General features: G+C 42.7%; 1 protein-coding gene across 1 annotated transcript; it reads right to left on the bottom strand.

The window, feature by feature from the left end:
- Positions 1-223: 223 nt before the first annotated feature.
- Positions 224-19,607, bottom strand: echs1 (enoyl CoA hydratase, short chain, 1, mitochondrial). Its single transcript, XM_084153317.1, has 8 exons — positions 19,282-19,607; positions 7,376-7,573; positions 7,155-7,282; positions 1,711-1,810; positions 1,523-1,627; positions 1,215-1,334; positions 967-1,034; positions 224-824 (listed from the first exon to the last, which is right to left on the bottom strand). The coding sequence occupies exons 1-8, from the start codon at positions 19,367-19,369 to the stop codon at positions 759-761; spliced, it is 873 nt and encodes a 290-aa protein (XP_084009443.1). The 5' UTR covers positions 19,370-19,607; the 3' UTR covers positions 224-758.
- Positions 19,608-20,176: the final 569 nt, after the last annotated feature.

Genomic DNA, 20,176 nt, shown 5'->3' with positions numbered 1-20,176 from the left:
CATCAAACTAACAGCTGTCTACCACCAAACACAGATTAAGGTATTGTTACATGAAACCTGATCATTGTGAGCTGGTTTCCTGGACCAAGATTAAACCTACTGCTGGACTAAAAAGCATGCTAAATGGATCTCCACTGAAAATGCATTTTACTCAGGAATTTTTGCTTTATTCGTCTTCATGCCTACAATATGACCGATTTAATAACTCAAATGGACAGATACATACCTTGTTACAGCTTTATTTGCACAAAGTACAGAGGAAAAATAATTGTTCTAGAAAATTGCGATTCAGTTTGACAGTGAAAAGGCTGTGTTAGTGTGTGTTAGTGGTTGTGACTGATATCGCTTGGCCTCTACCATTTCCTCCCAACAAGTTATTTGTTTTTCTCTGGTGGATGATGACCTAAAACATCTTACATACAAACACACTACACCGTACTGCACACATTCAGCATACAACACTGTCTGCATACAGGTATCAAACAGTGATAAGGCATGTAAGTTGCTCTGGATAAGAGCATCTGGTAAATTACTCAAATATAAACCGATACTGTCCGGGTGTCATTCAGGGCTAAATCCTAATTTAAGGTCTACATGTCAAAGTCTGATCTTTACACTAATCTCCAGTTTAGATTACTTAAATCTCATCTAAGCCAACATCAGAGTTATGAGCCAAGATATCAAGTCAGGATACAGCCTTCAGGAACCCTTGGATCTGAGATTCACATTCTGGTCTGTTGGGTTCTGTGTTCGCTCATCTACTGGTCCTTGAAATTGGCCTTTCTCTTCTCCACAAACGCTGTCATGCCCTCCTTACGGTCCTCCTGTGATAGGAAACACAATGTCAGTGAGTACACACAGAACACACACTTGAGAAATGGTGGCATGTACGACCAGGTTATGCCAAAAGGAGCTTTCTAAGAAAACAGTTGATCTGAATAAGAGAATATCAGTAGATTGACTGACCGTGGCGAAGGTAGAGTGAAATAATCTCTTTTCCAGACGATTCCCTTCAGCCAGCGTCAGCTCGTAGGCTACACACCAACACACGTTAGAACTTGCATTAATTAATACAACTAAAGCAATAAAAGACTAGGGAATTAGATATTTCAAACATTTACATATTTGATTCAAGTTCACAAAACATGAAATATCGAAACATCTCACATATCATTGTACGGTCAAATATGTAAAAATCAGATCAGCTCTCTAACCTGCGTTGACGGCCTCTTTAGCCATGGCAGACACGATCTTGGAGTTGGCAGCGATCTTCTCCCCACATTTAACAGCTTCTGACACCAATTGGTCTACTGGACAGATCTTACTCACCAGACCTAAGAGAGAGAGAGAGCATGGTAAGTGTGTGTATGTGAGGTTTGTGCGTGTTATGACTGTTTAGCCTCCTGTGTGTGTGTGCTTACGTGCAAGTTACCTGACTGTTTAGCCTCCTGTGTGTGTCTGCGAGTTACCTGACCGTTTACCCTCCTTTGTGTGTATAATGTGAGGTTTGTGTGTGTGATACCTGACTGTTTAGCCTCCTGTGCTGTGATCCGGTCTCCAGTCAGTACCATCTCCATGGCGAGAGATTTCCCCACTGCCCTTGTCAGTCTCTGAGTACCACCAGCACCTACACACATAGTACAGTTAATCTACAGACCAACAGACAGACTGAACTATTTTCAATCCACATAGATCAGGGATTATTTGTACCTGGGATTGTTCCCAAAAGGATCTCTGGCTGTCCAAACTGAGCCTTCTCTCCAGCAAAGATGATGTCACACATCATAGCAAGCTCACAGCCTCCCCCCAACTACAAAAAAATACATAGCGAGAGAGCAAGAGAGCACACACAGAAAGAATGTTAACACACACACTTTTGTCTCGGATCTGGGTCGTGTCTGATATAATTGCCACAGGTCTCAGTATGTGCAATTAAAATTGATTTACTGACTGGACCCATCCTCTTAATTTAATGTGTGAGGTGATGAGAAAACTGTGTGAGCTTGTTATCTGTGTCAGTGTATAGCATAGGCCGGCCAGGTCCAGCTGAAACTGGTTCCGGCCGCTCACCTCACATGCGCTTGCTGCTGAAGAGAGAGAGAGCGCAAGAGAGAGGAGACTTGACCTAAGACTTTTTTCATTGAAGTAAAACTAAAGTTAGAGGAGAAGGAGTGTAGTGAAAAGAAGCCGACATGGGAATCCGTGGACAAGTTTTAATATCGTAGCGGACAAAGATGAGAAGAACGTTGGCGCGGCCAAATGTACTGTGTGCAACTCGCTATTCAGGTTTGATGCAATTTAACGTATTTATTTCCGTATTTATTATTATTATTATTATTACTATTATTATTATTATTCTAGGCCTATTTATTTATCTAAACCAGTTTTTTAAATTTTGATTCATTCTGTTGAGACATTTTTGTTGGCTAAATGAAGTTCGAACTGTCTTTTTAATTTTGTGCTCCGTATTTAGGTTACACACTGAGTATACAAAACATTAAAAACATGATCCCTTATTGGTGTCACTTAAATCACTTAAATCACTTGTTAAATCCACTTCAAATCAGTGTAGATGAAGGGGAGGAGACAGGTCCTCTGTAGCTCAGCTGGTAGAGCACTGCGCTTGTAACGCCAGGGTAGTGGGTTCGATCCCCGGGACCACCCATACACAAAAATGTATGCACGCATGACTGTAAGTCGCTTTGGATAAAAGCGTCTGCTAAATGGCATATTATTATTATTATTATTATTATTATTAACAACTGTGGGAAGCATTGGAGTCAACATGGGCCAGCATCCCTGTTGAACGCTTTCGACACCTTGTAGATTCCATGCCCCAACGAATTGAGGCTGTTCTGAGGGCAAAAGGGGGGAGATGCAACTCAATATTAGGAAGGTGTTCCTAATGTTTGGTATACAGTACTCAGTGTAAGTAGGCCTGTTGTAAAATACATCTTAACAAGCCCATTTCTGTCATTTGTTGGGTACTTTAGGGACTCAACTTTGTTGGTAATTGCTGCAATATAGGCTGTTCAAAACTGTTATGAAGGTTTATACCAGTTCTTTAAATATGAAACAAGTGTTTCATTTTGGTGACATTTTCTTTGGCCAAATTAAAAGGGAATTTCACCCTGGCTCTGCCACGGCATACTGTCATTACTATATTAACATTACGTTTTAATCATAAACATCCCAATTATCCAAACCACAAGCTAGAACTAGCACATTTAGATTTCACTGGTAGAATCAGGAAGTTTCGACTTCCTGTGTATTAATCTGCTCATCGTGAACCGGCATTCATAGCGAATGCAGATACTGCCAGCTAAGGTAGATGGGGCGTGCCCACAAACTTGGATGATTGCATTGTGTACTTTGAACGAACAACACACAGCAATCTCAGAACTTCTGTAGGCAAGATTTGTTTTGACAGTGTTCGTTTTCCACTAATGTTTGTAATAATGCATGTGGCGTTTCCACTGATCCAGTCCAATGGCGGTGAACTTTACACCACTCCAGCCGATGCTTGGCATTGCGCATGGTGATCTTGAGCTTGTGTGCGGCTGCTCGGCAATGGAAATCCATTTCATGAAGCTCCCGACTAACAGTTATTGTGCTGATGTTGCTTCCAGAAGCAGTTTGGAACTCGGTAGTGAGTGTTGCAGACAGAGTGTTGCGAGGACAGACAATTTTTACGCGCCATGCGCCTCAGCACTCGGCGTTCCCGTTCTGTGAGCTTGTGTGGCCTACCACTTAGTGGCTGAGCCGTTGTCACTTCACAATAACAGCACTTACAGTTGACCGGGGCAGCTCTAGCAGGGCAGAAATTTGATGAACTGACTTGTTGGAAAGGCGGCATCCTATGACGGTGCCACGTTGAAAGTCACTGAGCTCTTCAGTAAGGCCATTCTACTGCTAATGTTTGTCTATGGAGATTGCATGGCTGTGTGCTCGATTTCATTCACCTGTCAGCAACAGGATAGCCGAATCCACTAATTTGAAGGGGTGTCCACATACTTTTGTATATATAGTGTATGTTACATAACTAGCTAGTAAAATTATTTACAATTGCTGATGTTACACGTTTACTAACAAGTTACAAATGCGAGGCATGGCGCATGACAAGTTAGCAGGTGCCAGGCTAACTAGCTAGCCAACTCCATTAATGTGCTGTTTGCTGGTAAACCTAGCTTTAGGTGGCTGGTTGTAACGTTGCAGCTTGCTGTTTAGCAGCCATATCTAAGACTAAAAAGAGAAGAATCAAGGTACAAAAGTTATTTGATTGTAAAACCTATTTTTTGTCATATATGGCTACCGTAATTGTTTAGCAAAGTTAGCAAACAGAAAAATATATTTCTCCCCCACTGTAACACAGTAGTATGTTAGAGAGCAAGCCAGCAATACACAATATGGGTTTCAGTAGATAAACTAAAGTTAGATAGCTAGCTAGGTGGCTTGCAGGAAAAATAACTTCGCTAGGCACCGTATTTGTCATCTGGCCTCTTGGTGCTAGCTTCGGCTCATAGCTGAGCTTCTAACGTTAGCTAAATCCTCTTCGCTATGTTCCGGTTGAAACATGTATGGTTGAATGTCACCATGTAGCTAATAGATCCTCCATTGTCGAATTCGTGTTGATGAAAGGAATCACTTGAACCCATTGTGTCTGGTCAGTTCTTTCAGTTTTGCCCAAAGGAGTGTTTTGTTAGTGTCAGTCTCCTTTTAAAAAATAGCCTGCCTTGGGGAAGGGACGGGGGCCAGAGCACGAAGCACCACCCAACACAAGTTGTAGTCTTTCAGAGACTGGAATTTGTATTTATTTAGCAATGAATCCGACAATAGGAACATTGGTGAATGACGTACAATGGCTCTATCGAACAAGGAGAACCATATCTACACGCACAAAACCGTATAGTGCGATCAGTATAACAGAGCCTTCGCGAAATGCCACAAAGCAGGACTACATTCATTTATATTTAGATCACGCCCCCATCAATACACCAGAAGCAGTCATAGGGTGTATCGTTCAGCGCACGAAGCCCAGACCTGCCTTCCTCCTGGGCAATTATGTGGATATCTTTAAGTTCCAACTGTAAAGTTGTGTATGCAACAATATAATAAATAGCCTTTTGTATTTTCCTTCAACAATGACTTGACTTACTTTTTATATTAGAATAATATGTTTTATTGTCACATACACCGAATAGGTGTTGTTTTACAGGGTCAGCCATAGTAGTAAGAGCACAGACAGATTTTTCACGTTGTCGGCTCGGGTATTCAAACCAGCGACCATTCGGTTACTGGCCCAACGATCTAACCGCTAGGCTAGTTTAGAAACTTTTGTGAAGGTTTGGTGTGGAGAAGGCAGTGTGCCTCCCTCGGACTCCGACAGTTGAACTTGAGGTGAGGAAGAGTGTTTTAGTCCTACCAGTACTTCTACAATCTAACAATATAATGTTTATCTTTATAAAAAAATATTCTGATCGAAAATTTACAAATTAGCCTCCTTCTGCAAGCCTACAGTATATCTGTACAGCAGCAACAGCCTATCTGGCAAGGATAAAGAAATGCATGACGGTATAGGGGAACATGTTGCCGGCATCCATCCCTCTCTCTAGGGCTAGGCCTAAGTTTCTCTTCCTTTATATTACTTTTTTAAATAGGCCTATTAATATCATACAGTGGACGCATATAGGCCTATGCATGCAATGCTCTGGTGCATTTAGCCATCAAATCTCTTACAGCTGAATCTGGAAGTGGAAAATTACTGTTTTAGGAAAGTAAAAACCAATAAAACAATAGGCTAATGTTTTGAATATGCCACACATCGAAACAAGGAATATATATTTTTAATTTGTTATAGGCAAGCAGCTTGGTGAGAAGGCAACAACTGTTGGCGCAATTATTAGAAAATGGAAGAAGTTCAAGATGACGGTCAATCACCCTCGGTCTGGGTCTCCATGCAAGATCTCACCTCGTGGGGCATCAATGATCATGAGGAAGGTGAGGGATCAGCCCAGAACTACACGGCAGGACCTGGTCAATGACCTGAAGAGAGCTGGGACCACAGTCTCAAAGAAAACCATTAGTAACACACTACGCCGTCATGGATTAAAATCCTGCAGCGCACGCAAGGTCCCCCTGCTCAAGCCAGCGCATGTCCAGGCCCATCTGAAGTTTGCCAATGACCATCTGGATGATACAGAGGAGGAATGGGAGAAGGTCATGTGGTCTGATGAGACAAAAATAGAGCTTTTTGGTCTAAACTCCACTCGCCGTGTTTGGAGGAAGAAGAAGGATGAGTACAACCCCAAGAACACCATCCCAACCGTGATGCATGGAGGTGGAAACATCATTCTTTGGGGATGCTTTTCTGCAAAGGGGACAGGACGACTGCACCGTATTGAGGGGAGGATGGATGGGGCCATGTATCGCGAGATCTTGTCCAACAACCTCCTTCCCTCAGTAAGAGCATTGAAGATGGGTCGTGGCTGGGTCTTCCAGCATGACAACGACCCGAAACACACAGCCAGGGCAACTAAGGAGTGGCTCCGTAAGAAGCATCTCAAGGTCCTGGAGTGGCCTAGCCAGTCTCCAGACCTGAACCCAATAGAACATCTTTGGAGGGAGCTGAAAGTCCGTATTGCCCAGCGACAGCCCCGAAACCTGAAGGATCTGGAGAAGGTCTGTATGGAGGAGTGGGCCAAAATCCCTGCTGCAGTGTGTGCAAACCTGGTCAAGACCTACAGGAAACGTATGATCTCTGTAATTGCAAACAAAGGTTTCTGTACCAAATATTAAGTTCTGCTTTTCTGATGTATCAAATACTTATGTCATGCAATAAAATGCAAATTAATTACTTAAAAATTATACAATGTGATTTTCTGAATTTTTGTTTTAGATTCCGTCTCTCACAGTTGAAGTGTACATATGATAAAAATTACAGACCTCTACATGCTTTGTAAGTAGAAAACCTGAAAAATTGGCAGTGTATCAAATACTTGTTCTCCCCACTGTATATGCATATCGGGTCCGGGTGGGAACGCCACCGGTCCATTTCGGAACGGGTCCAACCTTTTGGACCCGTGAAGACCTCTAGTGTATACTGTTATAACAGAGTACCTGTTGACTGAGGTGTGTGTTGGTGTGTGTGTACTCACAGCGAACCCGTTGACAGCAGCAATGACTGGTTTCTTGATGGTAGAGACTCTGTTCCAGTGAGCTAGGAAGTTCCCGGCATAACACTCCTGGAAGGTACGATTCTGCATCTCCTTAATGTCAGCCCCAGCTGAGACACACACATAGTTTTCAGGTGAAAGACACCAGATGTGTGCACACACTCATCTCTCTCTCCGTCTCGTTCACACACACACATCCTCACCTGCGAAGGCCCTGTCGCTGCCGGTAAGGACGATGGCACCCACTGTTCCGTCGGCCTCAAAAGCGTCCAGCGCTTTTCCCAGCTCCAGCATCAGCCCGTCACACAGAGCGTTCAGAGCCTTGGGGCGGTTCAACTGGATGTAGCCCACATCCTGATTCTCTCCCCGCTTTTCCACCAAGATGTACTCATATTGACCACCTACACACACACAATACATTAAGAGGATTACTCATTCAACGTGACCAAGGTGGCGTTCCAGGCTGACTACATTGCTGTCTTGCTGTGTGCAGCAACGAGCAATCGTTGCATGCCATGTCATCGATGGTGCAGTCGGGCACCAGATTGAATAGGTTTTGATTCCCATCATATGATGTGATGAGCTGATACGTTTAACACCTATGCAGCCGTTGTGAGAACCGGCAGGCTACTGCAATATAGTCGGCCTGTAACGCAGAACAAGTTTTTGCTCCAACTACTACCGGTGGGATGACTCCGCAAGCCAGGTTAGTACAAACCTCATAACAAGGATGTGGTCTGATATTCTTGAGGGTTAGTGGACTGACCAACACAGATTGCTATTATCGACCAAACCAGTTTTGGTGATTTCTGGTATATCATCAAAACAAATCAATCACAGCATGTTTTTGGACTCATTCAGCAGTGTTTACCTGATTAATTACAATACTATTGGAAATTAACTTTCAAAGAGCAGTTTATATTCCTAAAATGTAAGTTTAAAATTATGTTGTTGCTGCTTCCTGTTGACAAGCCATTTTGATAAATAGCCCAAATCAATAACCAATATGCAGAAAGTATTTTATATATTGAAAACCTAAACTTGACATTTACCATCTACACATACATGTGCAACAATAGTAATCATATTATAAACTGCACAATCACCAAACACCCTGTGGCAATAAATCTCTCATATCGATTAGGGGGAAATCAGGTTGTATGCGCTGTTGAAACTACCACAACCACAAAAACCACATTGAAACTAAAGAGATTTTAACATCACTGGTTAGAGGACAACCTGCAGAAAACATTTAGGAATGTTGCATTTTGATACGGAGGTCACCAAAACAGAAACGCAACACTGTTATCAATCACTCATATCGATTATCACGTTGAAATCAATAGCGCGAGATGGGGATTAGGTTCAAACTTTCCTGTTAAAACGAACACAGCTCAAAAACCACACGGAATCTGAGAATAATGTGTACACCACTGGTTAGAGGACAACTTGCAGAAGACACCTAGCTACATTTTGAAGTGTTGCATTTTGATTCAAGTGGGTCGCCAACATGGTAAGTGTAACTTTATTATTTAAAAAAATTATTTTCCATCGATATCACGTTGAAATCAATAGAACAGGAGGCAAATGTTTGGGATGTATGTGCTCTTTAAACTAACACTATTTAAAGGTTACACAGAATCTGATCATTTTTACATCACTGGTTATAGAAGAGAATTTGTTTTAGACAGTCGGACGGAGATTAAGGGAGGCTGCCGAAACAAATCAGTTGCTTTCTTCTTTAACTTCAACGAATCATCACCTCTCAGGAAGTTCTACATAGTGAAAGGGGATGGCTTTTATTTTACTAATAGCTTGACTGTCAAATCCGTGCATTTGTTTTTGGCCAGACTTTTATACAGAGAGTGCCACGAATTATGTGCCATTTGAGTTTAAAAGTTACAATGGCATTCTAGGTCCTGCGACTGACAGGTGCGTTTAACAATCACCTCGATCAGACGCCAAAGAAGATACTAGGCAATGTTTGACTCACATGTCTCTCTCTCTTCCCTTTCTTTGCCCCTAAAGGAAGAGGACCCATTCCCGGGCAGCACGCCACCGGACGCAAGTTGAGAACAAGTATTGAAACCCCGGACTCATCGCACTCTCTCTTTTGTTGTTCATTACCACAGGCGGTCCGAGGAGCCTCCATGCTGGACACCTAGTGACCCCCCCCCGTTACCTGAGAGGCCTTTCAGTTATATTTCTCCCCTCCCCTCCCCCCCTACCTTTATTAAAATAAACAACTTGTGTTTGAGTGCCGCAAAACAGTCTCCCGCGGTCTTATTTTATTGTGAGTTTCACCTCTACAACTGAGGCGAAGGCTTTCAAAATGATGTTGGCTGCGGATCTGGTTCTGTACTGTAGGTGGCACCATGTACTCTTTTTAAAGGATGGGCCCCTATCTCTTAAAGGCCCTAGGATCCATGTGTACAGGGATGGTCAGCCAGTCACTGGAACGACAACCCAACTTGAGATGGGGGGAGGTTTTAGCAGGTGGAATATTGGAGGACAATTAGAGGTTTACTTAGCCACAGCTACAGTATGCTTAACAGTGCAAATATCATGGTACAGCTACAGTTGAAATCAGAAGTTTACATACACCTTAGCCAAATATATTTAAACTCAGTTTTTCACAATTCCTGACATTTAATCCTAGTAAAAATTCGCTGTCTTAGGTCAGTTAGGATCACCACTTTATTTTAAGAATGTGAAATGTCAGAATAATAGTAGAGAGAATGATTTATTTCAGCTTTTATTTCTTTCATCACATTCCCAGTGGGTCAGAAGTTTACATACACTCAATTAGTATTTGGTAGCATTGCCTTTAAATTGTTTAACTTGGGTCAAACGTTTCAGGTAGCCTTCTACAAGCTTCCAACAATAAGTTGGGTGAATTTTGGCCCATTCCTCTAGACAGAGCTGGTGTAACTGAGTCAGGTTTGTAGGCCTCCTCGCTCGCACAAACTTTTTCAGTTCTGCCCACAAGTTTTCTATAGGATAGAGGTCAGTGCTTTGTGATGGCCACTCCAATACCTTGACTTTGTTGTTTTTAAGCCATTTTTCCACAACTTTGGAAGTATGCTTGGAGTCATTGTCCATTTGGAAGACCCATTTGCGACCAAGCTTTAACTTCCTGACTGATGTCTTGAGATTTTGCTTCAATATATCCACACAATTTTCGTTCCTCACGATGCCATATATTTTGTGAAGTGCACCAGTCCCTCCTGCAGCAAAGCACCCCCACAGCATGATGCTGCCACCCCCGTGCTTCACGGTTGGGATGGTGTTCTTCGGCTTGCAAGTAACCCCCTTTTTCCTCCAAACATAACGATGGTCATTATGGCCAAACAGTTCTATTTTTGTTTCATCAGACCAGAGGACGTTTCTCCAAAAAGTACAATCTTTGTCCCCATGTGCAGTTGCAATCTGTAGCCTGGCTTTTTTATGGCGGTTTTGGAGCAGTGGCTTCTTCCTTGCTGAGCGGCCTTTCACGTTATGTCGATATAGGACTCGTTTTACTGTGGATATAGATACTTTTGTACCTGTTTCCTTCAGCATCTACACAAGGTCCTTTGCTGTTGTTCTGGGATTGATTTGCACTTTTTGCACCAAAGAACATTCATCTCTAGGAGACAGAATGCGTCTCCTTCCTGAGCGGTATGACAGCTGCGTGGACCCATGGTGTTTATACTTGCGTACTATTGTTTGTACAGATGAACGTGGTACCTTCAGGCGTTTGGGAATTTCTCCCAAGGATGAACCAGACTTGTGAAGGTATACCATTTTTTTTTTAGGTCTTGGCTGATTTCTTTTGATTTTCCCATGATGTCAAGCAAAGAGGCACTGAGTTTGAAGGTAGGCCTTGAAATACATCAAATGATGTCAATTAGCCTATCAGAAGCTTCTGAATTATCTGGGATTTTCCAAGCTGTTTAAAGGCACAGTCAACTTAGTGTACGTAAACATCTGACCCACTGGAATTGTGATACAGTGAATTATAAGTGAAATAATCTATCTGTAAACAATTGTTGGATTTAGTGTAAGAAACAAAACATTTACACTCTGGCTTTACGTTTAAAAAGGGAAACAACTCTTCATTACAATTAGTTTGTGATGCCCCTGCACAGGCTTTCATCAAAGGCATCAAGTCACACACGGCCTATGCTGGGTGTGATAAATGTACAGGATATGGTTTGCATTTTCAAGGTAGGATGACCTTTCCTGAGACTAAATGTGCCCTAAGAACTGATAGGAGCTTTAATGCACAGTCAGATGAGGAACATCACAAGGAGACATCCCCACTAACCAAACTTAGTTTTGGTATGGTAACAGCATTTCCCCATGACTACATGCACCTTGTATGTCTTGGAGTGACAAGAAAACTGTTAGAGCTATGGAGTGGCAGCACTGGTCCACTTCAATGCCGGTTATCATCTCAGAGGGTTACTCAGTTGTCTCAGAATCTACTTTCTCTAAAAAGCTATACTCCCTGTGAGTTTGCAAGAAAGCCTAGGGCTGTTGCTGAAAGACACAGGTGGAAGGCTACTGAATTCAGACAGTTTTGTTATACACTGGGCCAGTTGTGCTGTACAATGTTTTGTGTGCACCGGTGTACAATAGTTTCATACTCCTTTCAGTTGCAATATCAATTCTTGCTAGTCCTTCCCTATGTGTTCAGATGTGTGACTTCGCTAAAACCTTGCTGGTGTCTTTTGTAGAGCACTTTGGCCAGATCTATGGGGATAAGAATTTGGTATACAATGTACATGGCCTTATACATCTAAGTGATGATGTGAAACAACACGGTCACCTTGATACCATCTCGGGTTTTCCTTTCGTAAACTTCTTAGGTCAAATTTTTTAAACGGTAAAAAATACACACTTTCCTGTGGCACAAGTTATAAGACGGATATCAGAGTTGGAACATATGACCTCTGATGGTTGTAGTGACATTTCTTACCCTAAAGTGAAAGAAAAATCACAATGATGGTCCTATTCCACAACGTTACCTGTCCAGTCAGTGAATACAAGGAAATATATCTATCCAAATTCTGCATCAAGGTTGTCACTGGTGACAATTGCATCATACATTTACATTTTAGTCATTTAGCAGACGCTCTTATCCAGAGCGACTTACATTTAGTGCATACATTATTAAAAAAAAAAAAAATTCATACTGGCCCCCTGTGGGAATCGAACCCACAACACTGGCATTGCAAATGCCATGCTCTACCAACTGAGCTACATCCCTGCCGGCCATTCCCTCCCCTACCTGGACGACACTGGGCCAATTGTGCGCCGCCCCATGGGTCTCCCGGTCGCATCAAAAGAAATGACAATATAGGTTTTCGTTAGAAATATAATTTTGATTAAAGGGATGTTGTATATAATTAGTTAACTTCTGTCACAGACTGTTTTGACTACCCAGTTAAATCATCACAGTTGGGAGTCTTCCTTCTGTCAGATATGTCTTGAATCTGAAATGTGTCAAGGTAGATGAAGGCCTTCTAAAGTATGTGCTCTTGCCATTTAAAAACAAATGTGGGTATGCTGCTTCTTCATTTGGTTGAACAAGCTTGTAGCCGACGAAGATGGCGGCCTCGCGACTAGCTCTTAGGAAACATTGCTGTATTTTCTTTTTTTTTTTATGTATAATTTTTTACATTATTAGCTCAGAAAGTGTTTTGTATCATTACATACAGCCGGGAAAAACTATTGGACATCAGAGCGGCGGTAACTCACCAGGATTACGACCAGGAATATGACTTTCCCGAAGCAGATTCTTTGCGGCTGACCCAAAGCATCGCCGGCGGAGGAGAGGCACTCGGAGTGGCCTGCTGGTTCGACTTAGGAGGCGCGCACACCACCCACCGCTTCCAAGTATACTACTCGCTAATGTTCAGTCTTTGGATAACAAGGTCGACGAGCTCAGGGCAAGGATTTCTTTCCAGAGAGACATCAAGCCTGTAACATACTTTGTTTCACGTAAACATGGCTCTCTGGGGATATTCTGTCGAAATCAGTCCAGCCAGATGGGTTCTCAGTTCATTGCGCAGACAGAAATAAATATATCTCCGGGAAGCAGAAGGGCGGAGGTGTGTGTTTCATGATTAACAACTCATGGTGTAATTGTAGTAACATACAGGAACTCAAGTCCTTTTGTTCACCCGACCTAGAATACCTCACAATCAAATGCCGACCGTATTATCTCCCAAGATAATTTTCTTTGGTTATAGTCACGGCCGTGTATATCGCCCCCTCAAGCCGATACCACGACGGCCCTCAAAGAACTTCACTGGACTTTATGCAAACTGGAAACCACATATCCTGAGGCTGCAATTATTGTAGCCGGGGATTTTAACAAAGCAAATTTGAGGACTAGGCTGCCGAAGTTCTATCAACATATCGACTGTTGTAATCGGGCTGCTAAAATCCTCTACCATTGCTATTCGAACTTCCGGGATGGTTATAAGGCCCTACCCCGCCCTCCTTTCGGCAAATCTGACCACAACTCCATTTTGCTCCTCCCTTCCTATAGGCAGAAACTCAAACAGGAACTACCTGTTCTAAGGACTATTCAACGCTGGTCTGACCAATCGGAATCCACACTTCAAGATTGTTTTGATCATGCAGACTGGGATATGTTCCGGGTAGCTTGCAAAAATAATTTAGACGAATACACTGAAACGGTGACTGAGTTTATCAGGAAGTGTATAGGTGATGATGTGCCCACTGTGACTATTAAAACCTACCCTAACCAGAAACCGTGGATAGACGCGCAAAACTGAAAGCGCCAACCACTGCATTTAACCATGGCAAGGTGACTGGGAATATGGCAGAATACAAACAGTGTAGCTACTCACGCCGCAAGGCAATTAAACTGGCAAAACATTAGTATAGAGACAAAGTGGAGTTGCAATTCAACGGCTCAGACATGTGGCAGGGTCTACAGACAATACCAGACTACAAAAAGAAAAACAGCCACGTTGCCGACACCGATGTCTCGCTTCCAGACAAGCTAAACACCTTCTTCGCCCGCTTTGAGGATAACACAGTGCCACCGTCTAGGCCCACTACCAAGGACTGGGGCCTCTCCTCCTCCATGGCCGACGTGAGTAAGACATTTAAGCATATTAACCCCCGCAAGGCTGCCGGCCCAGATGGCATCCCTAGCCGCGTCCTCAGAGCATGCGCAGACCAGCTGGCTGGTGTTTTTACGGACATATTCAATCTCTCCCTTTCCCAGTCTGCTGTTCCCACATGCTTCAAGATGGCCACCATTGTTCCTGTACCCAAGAAAGCAAAGGTAACTGAACTAAATGACTATCGCCCCGTAGCACTCACCTCTGTCATCATGAAGTGCTTTGAAAGACTAGTCAAGGATCATATCACCTCTACCTTACCTGTCACCCTAGACCCACTTCAATTTGCTTACCGCCCCAATAGATCCACAGACGATGCAATCGCCATCACACTGCCCTATCCAATATGGACAAGAGGAATACCTATGTAAGAATGTTGTTCATTGACTATAGCAGCATTCAACACCATAGTACCCTCCAAGCTCATCAAAGCTCGAGGCCCTGGGTCTGAACCCCGCCCTGTGCATCTGGGTCCTGGACTTCCTGACGGGCCGCCCCCAGGTGGTGAAGGCAGGAAACAACATCTCCACTTCGCTGATCCTCAACACTGGGGCCCCACAAGGGTGCGTGCTCAGCCCCCTCCTGTACTCCCTGTTCACCCATGACTGCGTGGCCAAGCACGCCTCCATCTCAATCATCAAGTTTGCAGACGACAACAGTAGTAGGCTTGATTACCAACAATGACGAGACCGCCTACAGGGAGGAGGTGAGGGCTCTGGGAGTGTGGTGCCAGGAAAATAACCTCTCACTCAACATCAACAAAACAAAGGAGATGATCGTGGACTTCAGGAAACAGCAGAGGGTGCACCCCCCTATCCACATTGACGGGACCGCAGTGGAGAAGGTGGAAAGCCTCAAGTTCCTTGGCTTACACATCACTGACAAACTGAAATGGTCCACCCACACAGACAGTGTGGTGAAGAAGGCGCAACAGAGCCTCTTCAACCTCAGGAAGCTGAAGGAATTTGTCTTGGCACCTAAAACCCTCACAACCTTTTACAGATGCACAATTGAGAGCATCCTGTTGGGCTGTATCACCGCCTGGTGTGGCAACTGCACTGCCCGCAACCGCAGGGCTCTCCAGAGGGTCTGCTGAACGCATTACCGGGGGCAAACTACCTGCCCTCCAGGACACCTACAGCACCCGATGTCACAGGAAGGCCAAAAAGATCATCAAGGACATCAACCACCCGAGCCACTGCCTGTTCACCACGTTATCATCCAGAAGGTCAGTACAGGTGCATCAAAGCTGGGACCGAGAGAATGAAAAACAGCTTCTATCTCAAGGCCATCGACTGTTAAATAGCCATCACTAGCACATTAGATGCTGCTGCATATTGAAATCACTGGCCACTTTAAGAAATGGAACACTAGTCACTTTAATAATGTTTACATATCTTGCACTACTCATCTCATATGTATATAATGTATTCTATTCTATAATATTCTACTGTATCTTAGTCCATGCTGCTCTGTCATTGCTTGTCCATATATGTATATATTCTTAAATTCCATTCCTTATTTGTGTGTATTAGGTATATGTTGTGAAATTGTTAGATATTACAGCACTGTCGGAGCTAGAAGCACAAGCATTTCGCTACACCCGCAATAACATCTGCTAAACACGTGTATGTGACAAATAAAATTGGATTGGATTTGGTTAACAGCTGCAATCTAACAGATATTGCCAGATACTTGATTGTATTTTACAAACATAATATATAAATCTGCTGAATTTTGGTTGGATGCCAAAGCTGAGAAATTGTTTTCTTGTAACATCAGTATGTAAATGCTTGTATAAAAATTGTAAAATATAAGTATTTGAACTATTCTAAATACAAATGTGTCTTTTAAAGTGCATGAATTTGTGTCTAAACTAATGAGCACTACATCATTCATATCATATTGGAATATTAAGTAATATACATATACACTACAAACCTGTGATCATACATAAGTCACCAACTAGCATGGAAAAGTAAAGCATGTCTACAAAAATAACCATGACACAACTACACAATCTAGTGGGCTAAATGTGGGACATTCGGAATCAGTGAGGGTCAGCGGTTACAATCAACACCACAGCCTGCGTTTGGCTGGTCAGCAGAGCTAGTCCTCTTTGAGAGTCTTCCTTTCAATACTATAAATGATGCACATTCATTCTCAATTTACACAGCATGTTTCACATCGTGGACTTTATACCCGTGGTGAAGAAGGAGATCAAAGTTGTGCCTTCATCATGGGTCCAGGATGGCATGAACTACTGGCTCCCTTATACATCCACAGAACGCTGCACGAGGGCAGTGAAACGTCAAGAAGCACCCGACGAAACATGGGGTTTGTTTGATGTGAACATCAGGTACACTAGAGGTGAGTTAATGTTATATTTGCTGTCAACTATTTATAACTGACATCAACCTCCTGAGACAACAATATGTATCTGCAATCTAAACACAATACATTAATATTCCCTTACAGTCACATGAAGAGGCTCGCCGTAAGCTTCCTATGGCTGTGGTCCAATCTGATCATCAGACTGAGGAGGAGGATGACCGCCCCGCATATACAGTGGGGGAAAAAAGTATTTAGTCAGCCACCAATTGTGCAAGTTCTCCCACTTAAAAAGATGAGAGAGGCCTGTAATTTTCATCATAGTATGACGAGTAGTACTGTATGACGAGAAAAGGAAGGTATAACAACTAACAAATATGATTTTTTATTTTTTTACTCTCTCAGTGGATGGCTTAAATATCCAACATATGTTTACTTCACTGGTCGTTCTTATGAGTTCAAGAACCTTATATTTTTAACATCAGGGGCACAAATACGCAAATATTCAGTGCCACTGAAAGTGAGGATGAAGGAAAAGTTTCCATGCAAGGGCCAGTCAAACACCTCTAAGGGTTTGCCACCTGCACCAGTTATCAGACCTCCAGAGGACAGAAGAGAGACACCTGGGAATTCTGATAGGCCAACAAGGATTGAGCCAAACATTCAACAGCAGCAGCCAGTGTGTGATCGTAAGTGTTACATGTAAGGTACATATTGGGGCCCCCACCAACATCAAAGTTGCCCACCCCTGATCTATAATGTGATTGTGTTGATTATGTTGTTTATATTTATCTTTATTATCTTTTATAACTTTAACTACTGAAAGGATGTGAGGGATAAAACACAACTGTGTTCTGTTTTGTATTTTTTCAGCAATTCTTCATGAGATCCTAACCTCCATAGAAATGATTAAGCAACAGCAAAAGCAGATTTTGCCTCAGCTGCAAAAGCTCCAGGCGAACAGATCAACCCTTGATGAGGTTTCAGATTTGACAGACCTTCGACTTCCAATGTCCTCGCTGGAAGACTTGAGGAGAGTTGAGGGCCAACTTTCAGATCAAGACTTCAAAAATAACCTGGTATGACAAGATATCATTATATCATTACATGCATTGCTGAAAGGTAATCAACCAAGCCACAACCTGACCCAGAGTACCATTCCAGCTTTCTTCAAATTAGTATTATATTCATCATATACGTCGCTGCGTGGCAGCCATTCTGAAGTTCCTGATGTGGAGATAGAAAAATACCATAAAACGATCGATGCAGCTAGCCCCTGACAGAGTTGGAGGGAGAAAAAGGAGAGAGCGAGTGAGAAGTGACCAGACCTTGGAGGAGTGATGGAGAAAACTGAATGCCTACCAGAGTTTAAATTGAAAGAAAGCTTAAATAGACAAAATCAAACTACTTCATTGTTTCTGTGATACATTTTTTAAATTTAAAATTACATTCTTTAAGAGTCCTGTTTAAGTAGTATTTTGATACTTTGTGCATAGGCAAATGATCAGCATTAAAAACTTTGTGGATGGGTATCATTTGTATGTATAAAATGTATAATAGTAATATTTAAAATCGGGAATTTTTTTATACATTTCTTTACATTTGCATCGGGGCCGCTTCTGGGGGGATTCTGGTAAGATGCCGGCAAAGTCGGCTGAATTCCGGTTGACGGAAACGGCCCGATGTACTTGGTAAACGAGCGTCAGTGACGGCCGGGCGCCTCGAGTAGGCAACGACATTGGGATTTTAAGCCACGCCTCGCCGTGTGTATCTATCGGCAAGACTGTCAGTCAGATTCAGTAGGCAGTCAGATCTGACACAGGAAAGCCAAGTGCATCCACTTATATCAGTTCATTACAAAACGTATATTCGATCAAATAAGCCTCACCTAATTTGACACCCATACATAAAAGGGTTTATCTCACGCTGACAGATTTTAGGGCGGGGTAAATCCTCTGGTTTCTCCTCTTCCTCTTTGTCAATCTGAAACAGTTAGTGCTATCTATCCTTGGGATGTCCCTACCCTAAACCCTAACCTTAAAGGTATACTTCGGGATTTTGGCAATAATGCCCTTTATCTACTTCCCCGAAGGCAGATTAACTCGTGGATACTATTTTTATGTCTCTGTGTCCAGTATGAAGGAAGTTAGAGGTCGTTTTGCGAGCCAATGCTAACTAGCATTAGCGCAATGATTTAATACTGGACACTGAGACTGAGACATAAAAATGGAATCCACCAGTTCATCTGCCTTTGCCAAAATCCCGTAGTAATGACTTGGCAATTGTGCTAGCACTAGTTAGAAACTTCCTTCAAATTGCACGCAGACATAAAAATGGTATCCACGAGTTCATCTGACTCTTGGGAAGTAGAATCCTGAAATGTATACACTCACTAACTGTAAATCGCTCGGGATACGAGCGTCTGCTAAATGACATAAATGTAATATCACGTTAACCATACCCAGGGACGTCCCAAGGATTCCGAGTAGCAAGGACCCATCTGCAAAGCATCTAGCGTCGCACATGTAATGACGTAACTAGCTCCATGACTTTGTGGTAGAGGCACTAGTAAAAAATAAAGGCACTGCAAACGGCAATGCTTTTCTAAAATGAAATTAGCAGTAACCTCTTACCCGCACTGTATTGACGAGCGACAGAGAGAGTGGAGGAGAGAGCTCCTGGTTTCAAGAGCAGTGCTGCGGTTCTGCAGAACAGGGCCATTTCAAAGACGAAGTTGCTGGCGCTGCTAGCCACAAAAATGTGTCACAACAACACGAGCTCTGAGCACCCCACTGCAACGCACTATTGACGCGTGACCCGGAAACGGATAAATGGTCGAGGAGCGTCAACACAGATTAGCCATTAGTAGCCGCTCTAAAAATGAAAAAGATATCTGTAAAAAAATTGAAGGCAATGCGGGCAGATAGGCGTGTGAACAACAGGCACAAAGGTTTTCACTAGTTACAGCAGCCACAAAGTCAGAATTGGTTAAAAAAATTCATGAAAATAAAAATTAGCTTTTTGGTCTTCATTTAAAGTTAGGAATAGGCATAAAGTTAGCAGTGTGGTTAGGTTTAAAATAAAATATTAAGAAGATAAATAGTAGAAATGGGCGGGGTTTATCACGTTGTGGCTGTGGTAACTAGAGACGACCAGGCACAACTCCGATATAAAGTGTTTTTTTTCTAAAAGTTGCCGGGATGTCACGTGTCCTACTTATATCAGTACACTCGTAACAGCCTAATCATTACGAAACGTATATTCGATCAAATAAGCCACACGTAGCAAATAAGCCATTACATTTTTTGTTAACCAAATTCGACACTCTCTCATGACCTCCATACAAAAACGTCCTGCTTTGTGGGCAGAAAAAATGCCACCTGCTGGAGAAGACAGATTTTGGGCCCAGTTATCCATATATTTTCTGTAGTTGGAGATATTTATGGGTGTATTAATTGAATGGTCTTTATTGTTTGGAGGTTCAGGACAACCGTGTGCTTTGAAGTGGTCCATGGTGGTAGTCAAGGC

The sequence above is a fragment of the Coregonus lavaretus genome, assembly GCF_964263955.1.
Source record: "Coregonus lavaretus genome assembly, chromosome: 36".
Taxonomy (NCBI): domain Eukaryota; kingdom Metazoa; phylum Chordata; class Actinopteri; order Salmoniformes; family Salmonidae; genus Coregonus; species Coregonus lavaretus.
This window is presented reverse-complemented; position numbering and strand designations above follow the sequence as displayed.

Coding starts and splice junctions, on each gene's coding strand:
- echs1 (XM_084153317.1), bottom strand. CDS start 19,369: ATGGCCCTGTTCTGCAGAACCGCAGCACTGCTCTTGAAACCAGGAGCT. Junction 1,035..1,214: donor TAAAGAGGCCGTCAACGCAG/GTTAGAGAGCTG, acceptor GTTGGTGTGTAG/CCTACGAGCTGACGCTGGCT. Junction 825..966: donor TTCACTCTACCTTCGCCACG/GTCAGTCAATCT, acceptor TTCCTATCACAG/GAGGACCGTAAGGAGGGCAT.